At 54.8% G+C, this 20,974-nt stretch overlaps 1 protein-coding gene across 2 annotated transcripts; it reads right to left on the bottom strand.

Annotated features, from left to right (window-relative positions):
• Positions 1–518: 518 nt before the first annotated feature.
• Positions 519–7,773, bottom strand: IGSF8 (immunoglobulin superfamily member 8). 2 transcript variants are annotated; one of them, XM_081120688.1, is made up of 7 exons: positions 7,492–7,773; positions 3,935–4,312; positions 2,806–3,267; positions 2,063–2,470; positions 1,433–1,846; positions 941–1,079; positions 519–784 (listed from the first exon to the last, which is right to left on the bottom strand). In XM_081120688.1, exons 1-6 carry the CDS (start codon positions 7,538–7,540, stop codon positions 964–966), a joined length of 1,827 nt encoding a protein of 608 aa, XP_080976814.1. In that variant the 5' UTR covers positions 7,541–7,773; the 3' UTR covers positions 519–784; positions 941–963. The 2 variants fall into 2 exon arrangements, with proteins under 2 accessions (XP_080976814.1, XP_080976815.1); XM_081120689.1 differs by having other exon boundaries at positions 3,935–4,309; positions 7,492–7,629.
• Positions 7,774–20,974: the final 13,201 nt, after the last annotated feature.

The following is a 20,974-nucleotide window of genomic DNA, read 5'->3' as shown; positions in this document are numbered from 1 at the left end:
AGTGGGTGTATCCTGGGGCTCGGGACACACAGACCTCCCTCCCCTGACTGCTGTGTAGCCACCACCCAGGCAGGGCTGTGTTCTGGGGCTTCTGTTCTGCGCTGTCAGACAGAATGAAGATGGGGAGGAAAAGGCTGAGGCCCCAGGGCCAGTGGGAGGAGTCAGGTCCAAGATGTGCCGGGACCAGCAGAATGAAGTGCAGAGTGGTGCCGAGAACTCAGAAGGGGCACCGGCCCCTGGAGGTCTGCGCTGCAACCTAGGAGAGGCCGAGATGGGACCCTCCCTTCTGGGCTCCCCTCCCTGAGTAGGAGTCCCAGTAGGAACCAGCTCAGCACTGACAGCTAGGCAGCAGATGGGACCCTTCCGGGGGTGGGTGGCACAGCCCACGGGGGCCAGATGGTGTTTGTGGTGGGAAGAGAAGCCTGGGTCATCCAGAATAGGTTGTCACCCCCAACAACCTCCCTGTCACACCCCCCAGCCCCTTTTATAGCCTGATGGCAGGGAAGACTCAGCCAGCCCTAGATTTTATAAAACAAGTTTATTCATATTTTAGAAAAACTAATTCTAGGACAGGGAAGGCCTCCCTACAGGCTGGGTATGAGATCAAGAACAGAAAGCCAGAGGGAGGAACCAGGAAGGAAGGAGGAGGGAATGGGGACCATGCCCCCCCACTGAGTGGGGATAGGTCAAATAAATTAAAGGAAGGGCAGACCGAGGGAGACGGTATCCGGGCAACCGGAGGTGGGCTTGGAGCTGGGCTGGAAGACAGTCACACCTGTGAGAGCTGGAGAGAGAGTGGAGTGGGCGAAGGAAAGCCCTGAGTGGGGCTCCCTCCCGCCCTCGCCCGTGAACAGGATCCTGCAGGGAGCTGGGAGCCGGCCCCTCCTCAGGCAGCGCACCTCAGCTTGAGAAGGTAAAGGCTGGGGGTCCCTTCCCTCACCTGGGCAGGAGGCGCGCAAGGGATCATCGTTTTCGCAGCCTCTTCATGAAGCAGCAGGTGATGGTGCTAAGGATGATGGCGCCGGTGACCAGGGCAACCCCTGCACCCACCAGCAGGGGCACAAGCAGGGTGTCCAGGGCTGGGTGAGAGAGAATGGCGGTGTTCAGCCTGGGGTGCCGCTGCGCCCCACACACTGTCTCCCCGAAGCACCAGCACCTTCTCTATCAAGTTGTCTGCACCCACCTCGCCCCTAATCACAGACAGATCTCCCAGCCCACTCCTGCCTTCTCAGCACTCAAGTCAACCTCCACCAAGGACCCTGGGGCAGATGGGCACTGGAGGACTAAGAGCTGGATTTTCAAGACTCTCCGTGGGAAGTGATGCGGAGGGAAAGGGGGGCCAGCAGTAGGAGGATCATGTGGAAAGGGAAGCATTAGAGCATGGGGCTGGAGGAAGGTGGTGAGTGAGGAGGGGAGGGTGGGAGCCACTCACCATGCAGGTAGGGGTAGACTGTGACAGGCCCTGAACGGGCACTGCCCACCTGGTACCAGCTATAGTCAGCATGCTGCACCCAGGCGCTGGGGGCACAGTGGTATACACCTTCATCCTCGGGCCCCAAGCTGTGTAGTCTCAGTCGATGGCTTCGGGGCCCCACCAGCTCCACGCTCACAGGGCCTCCTCCAGGTCTGACCCCCAGCTTTGCCACACCATCCTGACCCATGCCACCCACCAGCTGGGCAGGGGCCACGCTCAGCTCCTGGTCCTTAGATCGCTCCACCCACCAGCTGGTGGCCAGCCGCAGCCCCGAGGGACCACCCCGCACAGAGATGTTGCAGAGCAGGGAGGCAGTCTCCCCGCGGTACACCGCGCCTCCTGCCAGCCACGCCACAGCCTCCAGCACCACACCTGCACAACAAAGACCAGGGGATCAGAGGGTGAAGGGGCGGGGCGGGCGGGGGAGCATTCGGTCTAGACTGCTGTCCAAGCAACACCCCAGGAAATTTAAGGCGTCCCCACAATCTTAGGAGAGGAGTGGGAGACTAAGGCATGGAGGCAGCTGATGGAGAGAGCGAGAGGATAGTAACGGAAAAGGGTTCTACAGGCCCAACCCACTCCTCTTACCTTCCTCCCGCACATGCACAGGGAGGGGCCGGGAGCGGGCACTGGCTGCTTCACGAAGCCGGGCCCCAGACCCTCGGACATAGGCCTTGGCGAGGCAGCGGTAGGTGCCCGCATCGCCAGGCTGGGCAGCCTCCAGCCGTAGCCGGTAGGTTCTGGATGCCACCTTCTCCATGGCAATGTGCCGGCCCTCGTAGCCAGGGCCCAGGCTGCCCACACCCTCTGTGTCCAACTGGGCTACCAGGCGGCCAGGCCCAGGTGCCCCTGCAGGTGCCATCTCCCAGCCCACAGAGTATGCAGCATGATGGCCTGGCGGGGGCAGTGCCCCTGACACATTGCACAGCAGTTCCAAGGGCTCCCCTGGGCCAATCCGACGCTCACCGGGCCCCACTGCCACTGCTAACTGGCTGGCTGAAACACAGGAGGGGGAAGAGGTGTCATGGAGGCAGGAGTGGGCAGGGAGGGCCTGACTCCCCAGCTGTAGTTCCCTTGACAGCAGCAACTTCGAAGCCACTCATCTGACCCTCGTGGAGTATGTCTCCCCCACTCAGGGGCCTGACTCGCCCCTCAGCCATGGCCCTCCTATCTCCACTCCAACTCTAAGCGGAGAAAACCCATCATGGGTACAGAGGGAAGAGATGCTCACTTGAGGAAAGGTGGGCTCCCTGGTCAGATAATGACCATCTAGTGTCCCAGATGCCCATGGTGCCCAATGAGACACCATGGCTCCCAGCCCCTGTACTTACACAGAGTCTGCACGTCCACATGGGCCAGGACAGCCCTCTTCTCCGCGATCTGGGCCCAGCTACCATCAGGATCCTGAATCCACTCACTGGCAGTGCAGTGGTAGGTGCCAGCATCCTCGGCCTGGGCGCCCCCCACCACCATGCGGTACCGCTCAGCTCCCTCCTTGCTCAGCCGCAGCTCCCCCGCAGCTAGCCGCTCAGCGTAGGGAGCACCAGCCTCCACAGCCAGGTCAGGCCGAAGCCCCACCACTTCCTGCAGAGTTGCTCGCCCCACGGGTGCCTCAGGCACGGCTCGTCCAAAGGACACCGCCAGGTGTGTGTGCTTCTGCGTGCTTGTCCGTGCCAGGCAGCCCAGCGCCAGCTCCTGCCCCTCGTGCACCATCAGGCGAGGGGGAGAGGTCGGAGCCTGGCGGCCTCGGGGCCCTGGGGAGGTAGCAGATACCTGCAGCACATCTGGAAGAACTGGAGAGAACAGCTGGCGTGAAGGGAGGGCTGGGAGCTAGTAGACCTCGTTACTGTTTCCTACATACAACCTATTTAGACTGTGAGCTGCTAGAGGGTGGAGATTTCATGGTGTACTATTTCTTCTGCAACTCAGTGGTGCCAAGCTCAGTGCTGGGCACACAACAGGCACTCAATAAACACTTGCTGCATATCACAGAACCAGCCAATTGCCTACTCACCCTTACGTTTGGGACTGACCACTGTTGGAAATACTCAGAAGGAAGGCTCTGTCTTCCTTCTCAGAAGACAAAGAAACTTAAGAGAGCAAGAACGTCACATGGTCTTACTCCTCCTACCCCACCTCTGCTTTCCCCCCTCCTCCTCCAGATCTGGATCCTATCTCCAGGAATGGATTGATTCACCCTGTGAGGGAATGGAGAGGGAATCGGACAGTCTAACGGTGCTTCTTCTCTCCCAGGAGGTAGCTCAATGGAATAAGAAGAGCAGTGGACTGGAAGAAGAGCAGCCACTAACTTGTTGGGTGATTTTGTGCAAGTCACTTGACCTCTTTGGGCCTCAGGCCCTCTTCTGCAAAACCTAAGGGGTGATTAGATAGGTCCCTCCTGGCCTGACTTTCTGCCCTTTTTTGCGGGCGGTGGCCCCACGCCTTCCCCGGGCCCAGTACCTCTCAGTTCCACCTTGCCGCTGTAGCTGCCCAGGTAGCGGGTGTCGGTGGAGGGTGTGTAGCACTCATAAACTCCAGCATCTTGGGCCTGCAGGCGGGCGATGTTGAGCACCACAGCATCACCCCGCAGACGCTGCACCTGCACCTCACCGGCTGCCACACGGGGCCCAAAGACAGCATAGGAGAACTGGGCATCCCTGGTACTAACAATGCCCAGTGCAGTCTCTGGGGCCTCAGGTCTGTACAGGAACCACTCAAAGTCCTGCTGGGCAGGGCCATCATAGCCAGTGACATTGCAGGAGATAGAGATGGCTGTGCCAACAACGCGGTACAGCGGCCCCTCAGGGACCAGCACCTCCCGGGCACAGCATCCAACTCCTGTAGGGAAGAAGAGGGGGAGTTGGGAATGCCTGGATCCCTATGCATCCCCCCCACTACCTGCACCATTCTTGGCCCCTGCTCCTGAAAGGAAAGAAAACCTGGGGAAAGTTAGTAAGCCACTTGGACCATGTTCTGAAAACAGGAAAAGAACGTTGAGAACAAGGAAAGAAGACACTCGGATCTCAAGAAAATGATACATAGCCAAGTTTGCTTCAGAACCCAGAAATATCCCATTTCTGGCCAGCCAGAAGCAGAGAGCCTATGGGCAGAATGGGGAGCCTCTGCTTCCTGTTTTAACCATTTCCTGATTCCAGCTATACCTTGATTCCCTCCCCGCATTCCCTCTCCCATTCTCATGTCTGTGGTTCCTGCTCTGGCCTGATCAGCAGGGCCTTCTACCTGAGGGACTCTGAAACCACATGTCCCCCTCCTTTGTTTGAGAGGAGCAGGCAAATTCTTGCTCAAAAGGACTGGTTGGCTCAGCTAAGTCACCTGGGCCAGGGGACTCCAGACAATGGAGCCAGTAGCCCAAGCTGAACAGGGCACAGACCCAGTCATTTCTCACCACACAATGCCCCCCTCCCCCAAGCTGTGCCATGAGCTCACTGCTTCTCCCACCCCACAGGGCTGCAGAGGCAGCTGAGGCTGATGGGGCAAGAGCCAGCTTCTGCCCTGGCCTCTCGGGACAGAAGATTCCCCCCTCCCCCCAGTGCCTGCCAATCTCAGAGGCTGGCCCAGCTGATGCACAATGACCGCCCCCAACTCCCTAACAAAAGCCTTCATTTGCATATGGTATGCATTCATTTATATGTGACGCCCTTTCCATAGAGAGACAGGAAACCCCCAGCTGTCCCTTCCCAGTTTTCTCTCCTAAGAGAGACCAAAACTCTCATTTCTTTTGTGTGTGTGTGTGTATTTTAAATTTTTATTTATTTATTTTAGAGACAGAGGAAAGGGGAGAGAAACATCGATTAGTTGTTTCACCTATTTATGCATTCATTGGTTGATTCTTGTATGTGCCCTGACCAGGGATGGAACCCATAACCTTGGCATATCAAGACCATGAGACCATGCTCTAACCAACTGAGCTACTCTACTCCAACCCCCAGGCTCCACATTGCCCCAGTGGATACTCCCAGGGGTTTGGAGGGCTCAGCTTCCTCTTTCTTTCCTTCCATCCTAGCCACACTAGATAAGCTCATGGAACCTCAGAATGTAAAGAGGGCTGGGGCAGACCCCTGCCTCCATTTTACACATGAGAAAGGTAAGACAGACGTACACTGTCTTGGCCTGATCCCACTGTCCTTGGATATCTTCTACATGTCCCTGCAGAGAAACAAAGCCAGAAAGGAAGATGGGGAGCTCCAAGGCAAGCAAGGCCTAAAGGGATGACCTCACCAACCAGACTGTCATTCCCAGGGGCATCCCCAAGGCCTGTCCTCAGGGGCTGAGTCTGAGGTCAAACTCTGTCTTCTAGCTCCTCCAAAAGTACTCCCCTTGACTCTCCCACCTGAGCAGGCTCCTTGCCCTTCTTCCTGTGGCTGAGTCACTAGGAGAACTTGTGGTAGCCTGGCTAGGGAGCAGAATGGGAGTCAGCCCCATTCCTGTCCCCAGCTATATGGCCTGGATTTGTCCCTTCATTTCCCAGGCCTCAGTTTCCACACTGAGAGCTAACAGCTCCCATTCTGACTGTGTGACTCAGGAGGGCCCTGTCTGAGGGTGCTTTATAATCAAGGTACTGGCAAAGATGTATGAGTTGACACCTTTCCTAGCCTCCACCTTTCCTAGCCTCCACTTTCTAGTGCCTCCAGGCAGACTCTGCTCAGAAGGCCGCCTCCCACCTTCCTGGTTCCACAACTGCTGATGCTTGGAGATCCCCATGGGAAAGTCACCTCCACTGCCTTACGAAACCAGCTGCCAGGCAGCTCTCTCCCCAGCCACATCTCCTCTGTGTTAGCAGAGAGGGAAGGGAGAGCAGAGACTTGCTTTGCAGTCAGACAGATCTGGGTTCAAATCCTAGATCCAACACTCACTAGATGTGTCCTCTAGGGAAGTTACTCCGTTTTCCTCATCTTTAAAATGACTGTAAGTGCCCGGCAGGCTCTTTCATCTCTGTGCATCACACTTCTCTACCTCCCTTGAGGTCCTCTCTGCTCCACACTGCCCACTGGGGGAAATGGGACAAGTGCTAGGCAACAGGGCCCTCTGACATCCCCCTGCCTCCCACCCAGGGCCCCAATAAGAGGACTCATTCTATTCCCATAGGGCCCAGGGAACTATGCAGGAGAGGGAGACTCTGCTTGGTGCCACTGTGCAGCTCTGGTCCAGAAAAGGCAGCTGGAGCTAAATCAGCCTGCGCCTGGACTATGGCAGCTCCGAATCCTGGTGGCAAGACTACCCCCACCCCCACCCTCACCCTCACCCTCACCCCCCATACTGCACTCTTATTTCAAGGGCTTCAGTCTCCTGAACATCTCTGTACAGGCAGTCTCACTGTCTTGATGCCATACTCCTCCCCAGGCATCCACAGGGAGCCCTTCAGTTCATGCCGAAAACAGCCCCAACGTCACTGCCCTCATGCATCCAGGCAGCAGCGGCCCTGCCATGAACACCCACCAGGACAGAAACAGGGTGCTTGGAGATCCCAGCATCAGTCTCCATGGAGCCTGGTTTCTTCTGAGGCAGGAAAGCTGGGCCTAACTGCGTGTGACCACCAGTGGGAGGCTACAGAGCCAAGTGCCACCTGAGGGCGGGGAAGTGGGGCAGAGGGACCCTGCCCAGGTTGGAGACTGGGGATGAGAGAGGGAACTACGCCCAACCTCAGACGATGAACTGCGTAACCTCAGAGGATGAGGGCAATTACTTCAAGGATCATGGGCAGAACCGGCGCCTGGGCCTCTGGCCAACTAGGGGCAATTACGAAAACCGGCAGACGCTGCCCACGCAGAGCGGGCACCCCAGGGCGGGCCTGAAGCCGAGTATGAGGCAGAGAAGAGTCACAGCATTTGGGCGCAGCGACCCCAGGATTTGAATAAGCAGGGCGGTCTGGAGGCGCCCCTGACGAAGAAGTGGGGTGCAAGGGGCGCCGAGATGTTGGGAAGGCTGGCCGGGCTGGGAGCCAGGCGGCAGGCACCTGCCGGGCGGGGCTGGGGGCTCGGGGCAGGGGCCGGGCTTACCCAGCAGGAGCAGCAGCAGCGGCGGCGGCGTGGAACCCAGGGCGCCCATCCTGCGCGGCCGGCTCTCGGGAGGCTCCGGGGCGGGTGCGAGCGCTGGATGGCCAGGGGCTCGGGGGGCGCATGCCCGGGTTAGGGGCGCAAAGCGGAGCCGCGAAGCGTGGGTGCTCGGCGGGAGCTGAGCGGAGGCTGCCAAGTCCCCTCCTTCCTCCCCTTCCTCCCTCCGCCTTCCCCCTTCTCCCCCTACCGCTTCCCCGCCTGCTCCGAGCCCGGGTGAAGCCTTCCCGCCCCGCCCCGGCCGGGCTCCGCCCCCGCCCCCCGGGCTGCCGCCCCGCCCCGTGCGCCGGGTCCCCAACCGCGCCCCGACCCCCCGGCCCAGGCTCCGCCCCGATCTCCGATGCTGGCCCCGCCTCGTTCCGGGTTCCGGCCCCGGTCCCGCCCCGCCCCTGTTGGGGGCTCCGCGAAGGCCCGGGTCCTGAACTTCGGCCCTCGCTCGGCCCTGACCCCGGCCTGGCCCCGCCCACGCCAGTGCTGACCCCGGGCCGCCCCGCCCCCCCAGCAAGGCCCCGCCCCGCCCCGCGCTCCCCGCGGGCTCCAGCGGGGTGGCCGCTGGCGACCGCCGGCGACCCCTGGGCTCAGCCGAGTCCCCACCCGCCGCGCCGCGCAGGGCACTGCTACCCGGTACCTGCCAGCCTTTCCCTGCGAGCTGGTGCCCGGGCCCTGGGCTGGGCGGGGTGACTGTGGCCACGCACTGAGAATCCGGTTATTTGCTCGGGCCGCTAGGCCTCGCCCCAAAGCCCGCTGCCGTGGGCATGGCGGGACTCCCGGGCCGCGGACGCGGAGGAGCTGGGCCGAAGGGCGCTGGCGACCAGTGTGCCCACCCCTGGGCAGGCCCGGGGGAAAGGCGTGTGGAGGGTGGGCCGCGGGCGCCTCCGCTCCCTGGTGGCCCTGGTCTAGTAGCTTAACCTCCTCCTAGCCCAGTTTTCTTGTTGGCAAACTGACACCCACCCCAAAGGGTTCTTGTGATGACTGATTGAAATAATGTACGTAAGGTGTTCGGCACGTAACAAGATATAGAGACAGGGTGTTTTTGTTTTCTTTTTGAATTATTACTTAAACTGCTTGCTAAGAAAAAGGTTTAGTTTAAACTTAAGGAAAGGGTAAGCCTGCGTTTGGGTGAAGGAGACTTGATATCCAGTTTCTGGAGGAGACGGGCTTCCCTGGCACTGGGAAGGGCGAGGCCTGCCCTGTAGGTGGGAGAAAGGAAGAGGCCCCTTTCCTAGGGGCTCTGTCTCCTCCCCTGGGAGAGGGTGGAGAGGGACAGGAAGGGTGGGGCGGGAATGGGGAGAAGGAAAACCAGCTCTGCAAAGCCAAGGCTGTCAAAGGGACTGTGGAAGGCGACCCCAGAGCTCATCTAGTATCTTCGCTCCCTAAACCCCTACCTGCCCCCACACTTCCCCCCACCCTCCCACTCATTTTCCGCCCCCTTTAGTGAAGGAAGAAACAAACCCTGAGAGGGGAAGTGGCACTGGCCAGACCAGACCTTCCTGGACTTCCTACTCCCAAGCCTCGCTCAGAGGAGGTGCTCAGTTGATGCCACATTCAGAGATAGGCCGAAAAGCTCTGAGGCAGAACGCTAGAAACCCCCAAGGGCAATCAGAGGTCCAGCCCTCCTCTCCCAGTACTTCCTGGTCCTGCTGTCCTCCAGGGCAGCAGGGTCCCCATTTTCTCCCTCTGACATATGCACAGCCTGATTTCCCCAGATCCATTTCACCTAAATCCATGCACAGGCCAGGTTGAGTTCTGTGAAAACTAAAAGACACAGGGAAGTTCTTGGAGGAAAACCACTCCCTTTATTTGGGAATGGGGTGGCTTTAATGCCTTGCTGATGCTTGAGAGATGGTGCCAGTCTTCCTCCTTCTCATGAAACCAAGGGTCCTTGTGACTTTGATTAAATTTAGCTTTAAATCCTAGCTCTAGAAATCATATCTATCTCTCCCATATATATATTCTGAGAGAGCTAGCTCCCTCCCCACCCCCACAATCAGCAACCCCCGAGGCAGCAGGAGATAGCAGCCTAGGCCTGACTAATGATCACAAGGACCTCACCAATGATCACAAGGTCTGGACCTCCAGCAAGCTAAAGATAACATCTTACGCTTCAGCTCCTGAGCCCTAAAGTGGAATAACCCGCTGACTACTTTCCCATGAAGCCAGACAGAGGAACACTGGGACAGACCTCAGAACCGTCCTTAAAAGCTGAAAAAAATGATTTATTACCCTTCCCTCACCTCCAATCAGTCAGTTCCCAGCAGGACCCCAAACCCCTAACCCATGGTGTCTTGTGATTTTGCCCTATATAATCTGTAACCTACACATCATCAGGGAGTTTGGGCTTTTGAGCATTAGTTTCCAGTTCTCCTACATGGCACCATTCATAATAAAAATAGCCAATATTTCTCTACTGAGATTCTCAGTGTTTAGTGTTTGGCCTTGCTAGTGCCAGGTGGACAAACTCTTTCTGTCCTCTAACACTCATCATAGATTCCATTTATGGGAGGCCTACACTGTAAGGCCCTTTTGGATATGTTGACATAAGAAATGTCGAGAATATTTTTTAAAGAAACTGTGGAGGATTTTTATGAGTTTATTTGTGCCAAACTGACAATAATTGCCAGGAAGCAAAATCTCCAGAGAATTGCAGTTTTGCAGCTTATTTATATGTTAGAATAAAAGGAGGAGACGTAAGTAGGGTTACATGAAATCCTTTGGTGGGAAATTAAGGGGACAGGACAAAGCAAATCCAAGAAATCTCTGGGTATGGATAAAAAGGCAAAATAGTGATATAAGCACTTCTTTTACATCAGTGAGAACAGGATAGTTAATAATGAACATTTACAGCACATAGAGATGGGATGTGGGGACCAAGTTAACAATGAGGGGTCCTGTGATCTGCTGCTCTGGTTCCAGTGGTTGGGCCTTGAGGAGTGTGGAAAAGAATACTGTTCACATTTCAAAGGTGTGTTATCTTAGATGCAAAAAGTCAATAGACAGGCTCTCTTAAGGTTAAGATTGACCTTTGTCAAGTACCCTACAGGCCTAGGAAGGGACTACCCGCCATGACCCGCTTTTAGCTAGGAATTTTTATGTTCAGACCGTCCTATGTGATTACTCTTGGTGCCTAAGTTTGTAGGGCCTGCCATGCTGGCCTACCCTGAGCTTGTCAGGTTTAGTATGTGGCCCCTTTTTTTCATCACAGATATTATTTCTAGTCTTTACAGCATATTTGCCAGATGGTATCATTTAACAGATAAGAAGCCTAAGGGTCAGAGAGGTTAAGTATTTTGCCCAAGGCCACATAGCTTTTAAGTGACCAAGGTATTGTAATTGGAATCCAAGTTCTGCTTCCTGCCACCACAAAAACCAAATTCATGAAACAGGTACTGGTGAAAAAGGAAAGAGTTTTTATTCAACTGCCAGTCACCTGAGAAGATGGGGAACTCTTGTCACAAAGCCCATCTCCCCATCTTAGTGCAGGTAGAGGTTTTTATAAGGAGGGAGAGGGAAAACAGAACAAAAAAAATAAAGGGGAAGGGGTTGAATAGTTATCTACGTGCAGGCCAGCAGAGTCCAGTCTGATAAGGATCTCAAAACTGGTCAAGGGATGGTCTGGTGTGCGTCATCCTGGTCTTCATCATCCTGGTTCTACGTATGAAGGTCAGCAAATCTCCTGGAACTGGGACGACTGAAGGTCGGAGTCTATATCTTCTGAAGTTAGTTCCCAGGATTCTTATACAAACATGCTGCTTCTCTACAAGCTACATATTAATCAGAATGAGCATTTACAGAAACATGTCAAAAGAATGATGGGGTAGGTTACAATTTCCCACTGTTACAGTATGAGGAGCTCATATGTCCTCAGAGCCCCAAATTTTCCCACACCCCATTTTCTCCACCCTATAAACTCATTCATTCAACAACTACTGACTGGGCCAGGCGTCATGCTGGCCACTGGAGATGCATGGTAAACAAGCCCAGCATGGTCCTTGCCTTCAGGGAACATACAGTTGTACCAGGGAGACAAACCACACTTAAGTAATAGCCAACCCCCTATGAGTGTTAGGAGAGGCGACACTCAAGGAGCTGAGGGCGAGTAGGTATTGAGGGCAAGACTGGTGTGTCCAGTGGGGATGAAACCCAGGGAAAAATCAGCTTTTTCCAGTTGCTCCTCCCCAGACTGTGAGTTCCCAAGGCCACCAGCAGGGGGAGCCCGTTACCCAGGCCTGACTCGCCCCTCTGCGGCTTATGTAACTTGGAAAACTGGGGGAGGAGAGCCAGCCCCAGGCACGCGGCCGGTCACACATCCAGACAGACACACGTACTCAAGATAACACAAAGGAGCTTCATACAGAAAGATGTCACGCACACAGAGCAACGCGTAGACACACACATGCAGCCAGGGAGGGATGTGTGGCCTAGACTGCAGAGCACTCCTGTACCCGCCCCGTCTGGTCCATAAAAAAACATACAGGCTTACCCAATATCTTGGCTGATGCCTGTGGTGGAGTGAGCAGAGAAAAGGGGAAGGCAGACTTTCCATGAGCCTCAGGCCAGCCTGAGACCTGAGGGAGGGAAAGAGGCTGGGGTTGCAGAGACATGAGGATTGCATAGTGACTGTGGGGCCTGTCGTCACTGCCGTCACCAGCTTCCTACTGGCTGTCCAGGCACCACATCAGATACCTGGTCTGCCTGTGTTCCACATGAATATGTAATCATTTCCCCCTAAGATGACATATGTACAAGGCACCAAAGAGGCACTGAAGTGTCCTGAGTATTATTAAAGATAATTAAGACCCATGCTCTGCTCTAAAGGAGTTTATTATCTGGCTGAGATGTCACAACCATGAGACATGGTTCTCAGAGAGGCACATTCAAACACAGGCCCATGCACGTATTCTGACCTGTGCCGAGTACACAACAGGATCTCATTTAACCTCGCCAGAACCTTCTGAGGTCAGCGCAGAAGCTTAGGAATGTGTGAAGCCAGGATTGTCTGAGTGTGGAGGAACCTGTGCTTCTAACGCATGTTACATGGCTTCTTAAAGCAGACATGGGCCAGCACACACATACACATCCAGCTATGGACAGACAGCACCTTAGAGACAGAGTGACATACCCACCCGACATTAGACATACAGAAATGCCACAAACACACACATAGTACTCAGCTCTCTCTTTTATGTATTTATTTTTATTTATTTATTTTTTTAAATATATCTTTATTGATTTCAGAGAGAGGAAAGGAGAGGGAGAGAGAGAGACAGAAACATCAATGATGAGAGAGTCATTGATCAAGCCCATAACCCGGGCATGTGCCCTGACTGGGAATCGAACGCTGATCGCCTGGATCCTAGGTTGATGCTCAACCGTTGAGCCACGCCCGGCCAGGCTCAGCTCTCTCTTTTAAATCCCAGCTTGGTGGGAGCTAAGGGTCACACACAAGAATGTCCTCTGATTTGTTTTGTTTGTGTTTGTAAGCCTTGACCCCTACTGCCATGATGAGCTACATTTTCCCACCCTCCCAAAAGGGAACATTCTCTCTGCTGACTTGTTGAGAGGCTCAAGTGAAGAGCCAAGACAGAGGTAGAACAAAAACCTGCCTTCACCCCGACGACCAATGCACGCAGTGATGCCCCGAAACAGCTGCACACGTGGGGACTCGGGCACATGCCGAGATAAGCACACAGACATCATGTGCGCCCAAACACACGCGGAGCACTACGGAGCCATCTCCCACGCACCACGCACGCTCTGCCCTCTCCCCGCTTCCTTCCTGGCCGGGCACCGCACCCTCATGGCGGGCTCTGTGTGTGTGCTCCCTGAGCCCTCCTTTTACTCCTTCCCAAGTTCTCAAACCCTATGCCCAGGCTGTGACACATCTGTTAAAGACTAGAGGAGTGACAATGCCATTGCTGGCCTTGGCACAACTTGACCTTGACTCCTGAGGAGGCCCTGTCATTTCTATGCCCAGGGTTGGTGACAGCTGCAGCTCACTCCGAAATGCCGTGGAGGGATCCCTGTGAGCTGGAATCCCCTCATCCTCCCTCCAGTGACAAGTCCCCTGTCCCTCAGTCTCATGGGGCTGGGCTCTGGGCTCCACCCCACTCCTCTCTTCCATTTCCACCAGCTAATAGGGAGCCGATGGGGCAGACATGTCTGGAGGGTGGCATGGGCTGAGGCAACCCCCACTGTGTGATATCATGTGTTCCGCAACCCGGCAGCCTGGGGTGGGGACAGGGATCCGTCAAGGACAGAAGATGACAGCGGTTTGGCTAGAGAGGTTTCCGGGCAGGAGGTGCTCAGCATCAGGTGGCTGCCTCCGAGTCACTGAGACAGATTTAAAGAACAGGTCATTTACAAGGTGGTCCACACCGGCTCTGAGCAAGGTGAGGCGGGAGCACCAGTGCTCACTAATACTGAGCACCTGCTCTGCTCAGCACTCTGCACACACCCACTCAATCCTCAGAACACCCACAGGGGAGCAAGGTTGTAACCTGGTTTGCAGATGGGAGAGGGAGGCCCAGAGAGGGGATACCACTTATCCAAGGTCACCTGACCAGCAAGTGGTAGCTCCCAGATTCAAAAGCAGGCTGTTTAACTCTCGAACTTAAGCTCCTAACATTCTTCTTCCTCCTGGTTCCCCAACCTGCACACACTTAATAACTGTCTTTTTCCACCAGTGTATCTCCAGCTCCTAGCACACAGTGGGAGTTCAATAAATATTTGTTGAATGAATGAGTGAATGCAGTGCTGGAGGCCCGGGAAAAGAGGAATTGGTGAGAGAGTTGTGTGTGGTGGCCTGGGGGCAGAAAGGGACAAGGGGGATTTCACATACACTCACTTCTGACTCTGGAGGCCCTGGGTAAGGAAAGAGCAATGTGGTTCACTGGGTTTCCTGAGGTGCAAAGGCGTCTTAACTCTCCCCTCCAATCAGAACAGAAGACAAGGAAACTTGAGGAGAAATCTGGGGAGAAAGTATAGGAGCTCACAGCCATCTCAGCCCAGCTCAGGCCCTGCTTGTCACCGTTCCCTGTCCCGGTGTTACATGGCCTTCCCAGGCCTCCCTCCTGAAATCCCCTGCCTCCTCCACTGTCCACACCTGGACTCCCCAGGAACCTGGCACCCCTGGGCTGTCCTGGCTGAAGTGCAGACAATTCCCCTTTGCTCTAGTCCAACTGAAACAAGGGTGGAATTTTTCCAAAGGCTCTCTATTGGGAAAGTAAAGGGAAAAACAAAGCCAGAAATAAAGACTACAAAAACAAAGAAACAGATGGGACGGTGGGGTGGAGGGCTGGCCGTGGGAGAGAGTGGGCCCGGAGTCCTGCTGCTGTGGCCTGCCCCCGCAGCGCCCTGGCCTCAGCCCCCCCATGATATTTCCCACTCTGCACTGTCATCACTCTAGGCTTGTTTATTGTATTTGCATCTCCACCTTGGCTGTGAGCGTCTCAAGACCACTGCTAGCTCTCTCTGGCTCTGCCCTCATGCCTAGTACAGTGCCTGGCAAGGAGTAAAAGCTCCACAGACTTTTGCCAAGTACTTGAGTGGGTGAGTGGGCCAGTGAGCAAGAGAGTGAGTGAGAGAGGAAAGCTGGGCTCTTTCTCTCTGATAGCCAGATGGCCTCCGTGGTGGCACTGTTTCTCCCTCTGGAGTTTGTCTCACATTAGTCACTTCCATCCACAGCTAACAGAAAGCTCTATGTCAGAGCCTGAACCTGCCATCCCTCCGGAAACAACCTAAGCTATGCTGTGGGGAGGGGAGGGTGCTGGAGATCAGATTCAGCTAAAAGAGAAACAGCTGTCCCAAGGCCAGACATTGAAAACCAAGGGCAGAAAATAATAGCTGACATACATGGAGCATTTGAGTTCTCAACACAACCCTGTGAGTTAGAGCTGTTATGAAAACTAGAGCTCAGAGAAGCTAAAACTTAGTCCAGTGAGTGGCAGACTGGGTTTCTTATCCAGGCCTTCCGACCTCACAGCAGTCTGGACCATACTGCTATGCTGCTTCTGTAGAGGACAAGCCATGATCCGGAGAAGGAGCTGGGGTCGGGGGGAGTGACAAGGGTGTTGGTCCAGCCAGCTGGCAGGACAGGGTGAGGGGAGTCCAGGTGAGCAGGACTCCCCACTCCAGGTGGGCACTGAGGCACCGAGCATTGGCACTGAGGAAACCAGCCCCTGAACTACATGTCCCTGGGGATAGGAAGCTGGACAGAACAAACCTAAAAGTGAGGGAATGAGGCAGGTTACCCAGGAGGGGTTCAGGCATATGAATTAAAGCTTCAGTGTTCCCAATTAAGTCAAAAACTTTGGGGCTAGGATTCCAGAACCAGACCGCACAGCTTTGAATGGACCTAGGGGAAGCATCTCAGGATCTTTGTGTCTCCATTTCCCCATCAATTACACAGACCTGTCATGAAGACTAAACTAGATAACACATGGGAAGAGCTAAAGTCCTCAGCAAGGTGCACTATCACCTGTTGGCTCTGAGGAGCTAGAGATCCGAGGGACAATCTGCTCAGTGGTTCTCAACCCTGCCTCTGCATCGAATCATCAGAGGAGCTTTTAAAAGATACTGATGCGTGCAGGAAACAGATCAATGACTCCTGTCATTGCTGTTCTCTCTCTCTCCCTCTCCCTTCCTCTCTCTGAAATCAATAAAGATATATTTTTTTAAAAAAAAGAAGAAGTGAGGGGAGCTCTGGCCGGTGTGGCTCAGTTGGTTGGGCATCTTCCCGTGCACCGTAAGGATGCTGGTTCGATTCCTGGTCAAGGGCACATGCCCAGGTTGCAAGGCTTGCTCGGTCCCTGTATGGGGTGTGCAGGAGGCAGCTGATCCATGTTATGCTCTCACATCGATGTTTCTCTCTCTCTCTCTCCCTTCTGCTCTCTCTAAAAATCAATAAATTATTCTTTTTAAAAAATCTATTTTAAAAAGAGAAGTGGAGGTGATTGAGGAAATGAGGAAGAGGCCCCGAGGGCTAGGAGAAACCTTGGGAAGACCAGGTCAAGAGATGGAGTAGAGGGATTTGGATACTAAATGGCATGAGATTCTGACAAAAGGAACTTGCTTGCCTTTACTAATAGTCTCTCCAGTACCTCGTACTGGCACACAGTAAGTGCTCAAGAAATACTGGGAGAATGTCTGAACGATGCAATGGCCTGAAAATGAGCACGCACTACTGACTGATTCTGCCAGGTGCACTCACTTTTCCAAGGGGCAGTGCTGAGAACATCCATGCAGGAGCACAAGAGGGAAGGGGCCCTGGACTTGCAGAGAAACCGAGGCACAGAGGATGCTGAGCTCTCTAAATCACCAAAGAAAGGTGGTTATATGGGAGCAAGGCTGCAGCCCCGTGGGTGGGCCAGATGTTTGCAGGGCATCCTGTCCCAGCTGGGCAGCTGGAACACCAAAGGGTACAGGCAGACAAACAGAGCTATATCCTGGGCCAAATGGAGGGGGCTTAAGGGAAAAAAGTAGGAAGGAGGAGGCAGGAGGCCAATCCAGGCAGCCTCTTGATAGGGGGAACGAGGAGGCGGGGTGCTCTGGGCCAGTGGCTGGGTCAGATCTCCGGCCAAAGCAAACCTGCCTCAGGAGGCTGGGGGGCCCCTGCTTCCTCCCTGCCCAGATGAGATCAAAGGCAAGTAGGAACCCTAGAGGGCCCAGCTATGACCCCTGCCCCCACACTCAGCAAGGCCCATTAAACCCAGCCTCCCCCCCACCCCTGACATACTTTTTCCAGCCCAAAGAATCTCTGGAAACAGACTCATCTGGTATTTGCTGATCAAATGCCAGACAAGAAATGTCAGGTTCCTTCCGTCTCATCCCCAGCCTCATCGTCTATCGCAGGGGCTGTGTAAGGAACCAGGCGGTCTCTGCTCAGGCCCTGGGCCCTTCCTTGCTTCTATGCCAAAAGTTACAGGGATCAAACTCATTTCCGTGGGTTATACTATTAAACAAAATAGGGACACCTACCCCCTTGGATCTCCTTCTGAACCCAGGCCTCCAACAAGTGGCTCTTGAAAAATACAACTGCAGGAAACCTCCTGTTCACCTGAGCTGAGGCATGAGCGGGGGAGGAAGTAGCCGGAATCTGAGAATCATCAGAGCTACAAGGGGACCTCAGAGACTTTCTAACTCTGCTCATTATGCAGATAGAGACGTAAGGCCCGGAGGGGGGGGGGGGGGCTCCTGTCCAAAGTCGCACAGCTGGTTAATGGCCCCACCAGGACCAACTTACAGGCATGCGCCCTTCACATTAGGGCATGGTGGGGACCCTGGGCAGTGCAGGTGGGAAGGAGGCCGGCCCAGAACGGCCCTGGACCACACGCTCAGGGAGGAGGGCTGACATGGGCCCCTGAACAGCACCACGGATCCCACCCGTGTGTCTAGGTGGGACACGAACATGGAGCTATCCCACCCAGAGAGCAGCAAGAGGACAAAAGAAGTCGGACTGGCCCTGGAGAGTAGCTCAGTTGGTTAGAGTGTTATCCCAGTATGACAAGGTTGCGGGTTTGATCCTCGGTCAGGCCACATACAAGAATCAACCAATGAATGTATAAATAAATAGATCAGTGTTTCTCTCTCTCTGTCTCTCTCTCTCTCTTGCTGTCTCTGAAAGTCAATAAATAAACATTTTAAAAGCACTGGCCGGAGTGGCCTGGTTGGTTGGAGTGTCCTCCTATACACTGGAAGGTGGTGGTTCAATTCCCTGTCGGGGCAAATACCCAGGTTTTGGGTTTGATCCCCAGTCAGGGCATGTGCAGGAGGCAATTGATCTGTTTCTCTCTCACATCAATGTTTCTCTCCCTCCTCTCTCTCCCTCCCTCTCTCTGAGATCAATATAAAAAAGTTTCACCTTAAAAATAATTCTTTTTTAAATAAGAAGTAGCATGGGAATAGAGGCAGAGAGGCTGAGGGAACTTCTGGCATTCTTTTATCCATTTCTAAATTCTTTCTCAAGTGGCATTAACAATAAAAAATTAGAAGAATAATCTGGCGGAAAGATTAAAGCTGACAGAAGCAAAAGGAAACAGAGGAAGAGGTCCTTAGAATCCATTTTGAGTAGATGGAAAAAAAAGACCAGAAAGAAAGCAGAGGAGCAGGCGTCAGGGAGAGAGGGAGAGAAAACCATCCCTGTGGTCCAGCGGGGAAACCAATGAAGCAGCAAGACTTGAACAGCCTCTCTGTGACTCTGAGCCTGGCCTGCCCCCCACAAGGTCACTGCGATCTTCGGAAGTGGGAGGAGAGGGGGGGAGAGAAATGGGGTGTAAGGGGCACCTTTGTTGGACACTTGCCATGGCCACCCCAGGTCTTCTCAGCTCCCTGGTCCATCTTATCACCCCAAGACAACCTCCCTGTGGAAGAAAAAATTTTCGCCCACACCCCCAGAAGGCCCCAGAAGCCTGGCCATGGTGACAAGACCACAGGCCCAGAAGAAGAGAAAGGAGAGTTGGGGAAAATGGAAGGGGGCAGGAAGGAGAGACTGCCCAGAGAGGGCTGGCTGCAGGGAGGAGGGGCGAGCTGGGCTGGTGAGCTTGGCCCCAACCAGGACTAAGGCAGAGAAGTGGGGTGAGGGGTGGGAGGAGAGACAGTGGGGGTGATAGAGGCTCCCAGTGCTCCTTCCCTCCCACTCTCCCTCCCTCTCTCTCTTTCATGATCTTGAAACAACCTTCAAGTCTGGGCTGGAAGCCCCAGGAGGCCAGTCACTTAGGAAACAAAACTGTTTCTTGGAGACCTTGAAAGCCCATCTGCAGCTGAGCTAGTCCCCACCCTCCTCGTGCACATGCACATTCTCCCATGAACTCTCACGTACACCACGCGGGCTCCATGCTGGCTCCACTCGCACACACGCACACGCCCCGCTACGCAGATAACTGACCGCCAACAGGCCGACCACACATCCAAACGAGTGTTGCCTTCTCCTGCCTCCGGGAGCTTCTGTTCTGGAATTGCCATTAGGTACCTTCACAAGGTCTCTTCACCACACACAGATCCCACACGATCATGTCCCCCTCAGCCATTAACTAGCACACGCGTGGGTATAGGTACAGACATGTGCGATACACTGTTCCCTGTCTCTCTCTGATCCTGTCCCTCTCTCCCTCTCTCTCTCTTACACACACCCACACTTCCCAGATTTCCCCATGCTGAACACACATTTGATTCAGGACCCCTCCATCCCGCCCTTTGTCCATCCCTTCCCTGCCCTGTGATTTTCAAGCCCACCCCAGACCAGTCATCCTGACTTCCCACCCCTTACTTTCAAGTCTTTTTCCCCCTCTGTTTTATTTCCCTCATTCCAAGGGCCTTGATCCAAACTGGCAGTAGCCCTACCCAGGCACCCCGGATCAAAGGACCAGCTATCTACACCCATTTATGTCCTGGAGTCTGAGGTCCCCGCTAAAGGGGCAGGAGGTAGACTCCCAGGGCCTCCACACCTACCTGGGCACATGGGTGAGAAATGGGCCCTGGGTGCCCTGTCCACTCTTTCTTTCGTCTGAGCCCCAAATGTGGGGCCGCGCTGGCTCCAATGCAGAGCATGGCAGGGAACCCCGCCAGGCTGTATGGGCACAGGGAGGGCACAGTCCTTTCCGGTACTGGGCCTGGCCACAGGGACCAGAGCCAGGGCTTGGAAGGACTGAGAAGTCCTGGGAGGTACCAGCAGGGTGAGGGGGGGGGAGTAGAATCTATGAGAGCCCAGAGCCTGATATCTGTACACCTTCAGAGCCTGGGGCTGATTTTCTCATCTCACCTTGTGTCCTGGAGAGGGCTGAGCAGAAGATAGCCCAGAATCTCCCAACTCAGGAACTAAGGAACAGGCGCTTCCTAAACCCCAAGTCATGCTCTGGTCCTCTGACCCAAGGGCAAGGCTGCCCTTCAGCTGCCCCAGTGTCCAGCCCCCTAGCCACCTGTGTCTAGCTGACCTAGTGACTTCCCGAGGCAGTCTCTCCTGATGTCTTGCTACATCTTCAGCTACATCTCTCACTCTCTTCTACACACAGGGGCTTGAACTGGGTCATTTTCCTCTCTGTTTTCTCCAGCTGCCCATTCTCTCCCAGGCCCAAATTCAAGGTTATTTGAGGGGCCCATGGAGCGAAGGTTTTCCCCCCTTCCTACCCACCATTCCGCTTGTAACCCAGGAGGTAAATGAAGGAGGGTGAAAGCAGGGGTGAGGAGGTGACCTTCCTGATACCTGCAATGGAAAATCCTGGGAGGGGCCAGTTATTTGGGGAATTCAGACTTGAGCCCTGTGCCCTCAGAATGGATTTGTGGGAGGACAGGTTGATAATCCCTCTGTACAGAGTTTCCTCTGGGGCCAGAGACAGACCCAGCCCAGCCAGTGGCACCTGAAGCCTCCAGACCAAGGGTCCCATCCCCTCCCTCCTTTCCCCCTAGCTTCCTTTGGGCTCAGGATGCTCAGACTTGC

The sequence above is a fragment of the Miniopterus schreibersii genome (assembly GCF_964146895.1).
Source record: "Miniopterus schreibersii genome assembly, chromosome: 19".
Classification (NCBI taxonomy): Eukaryota; Metazoa; Chordata; class Mammalia; order Chiroptera; family Miniopteridae; genus Miniopterus; species Miniopterus schreibersii.
The sequence above is the reverse complement of the archived record's forward strand: the minus strand, read 5'-3'. Positions and strand labels throughout refer to the sequence as shown.

Excerpts from the sequence above, each read along its gene's own strand:
- IGSF8 (XM_081120688.1), bottom strand. The coding sequence starts at position 7,540 with ATGGGCGCCCTGGGTTCCACGCCGCCGCCGCTGCTGCTGCTCCTGCTG. Across the intron at positions 3,268-3,934 it reads CGGCAAGGTGGAACTGAGAG|TTCTTCCAGATGTGCTGCAG; the intron begins GTACTGGGCCCG and ends TGTTCTCTCCAG. Across the intron at positions 1,080-1,432 it reads AGTCTACCCCTACCTGCATG|CCCTGGACACCCTGCTTGTG; the intron begins GTGAGTGGCTCC and ends TCTCTCACCCAG.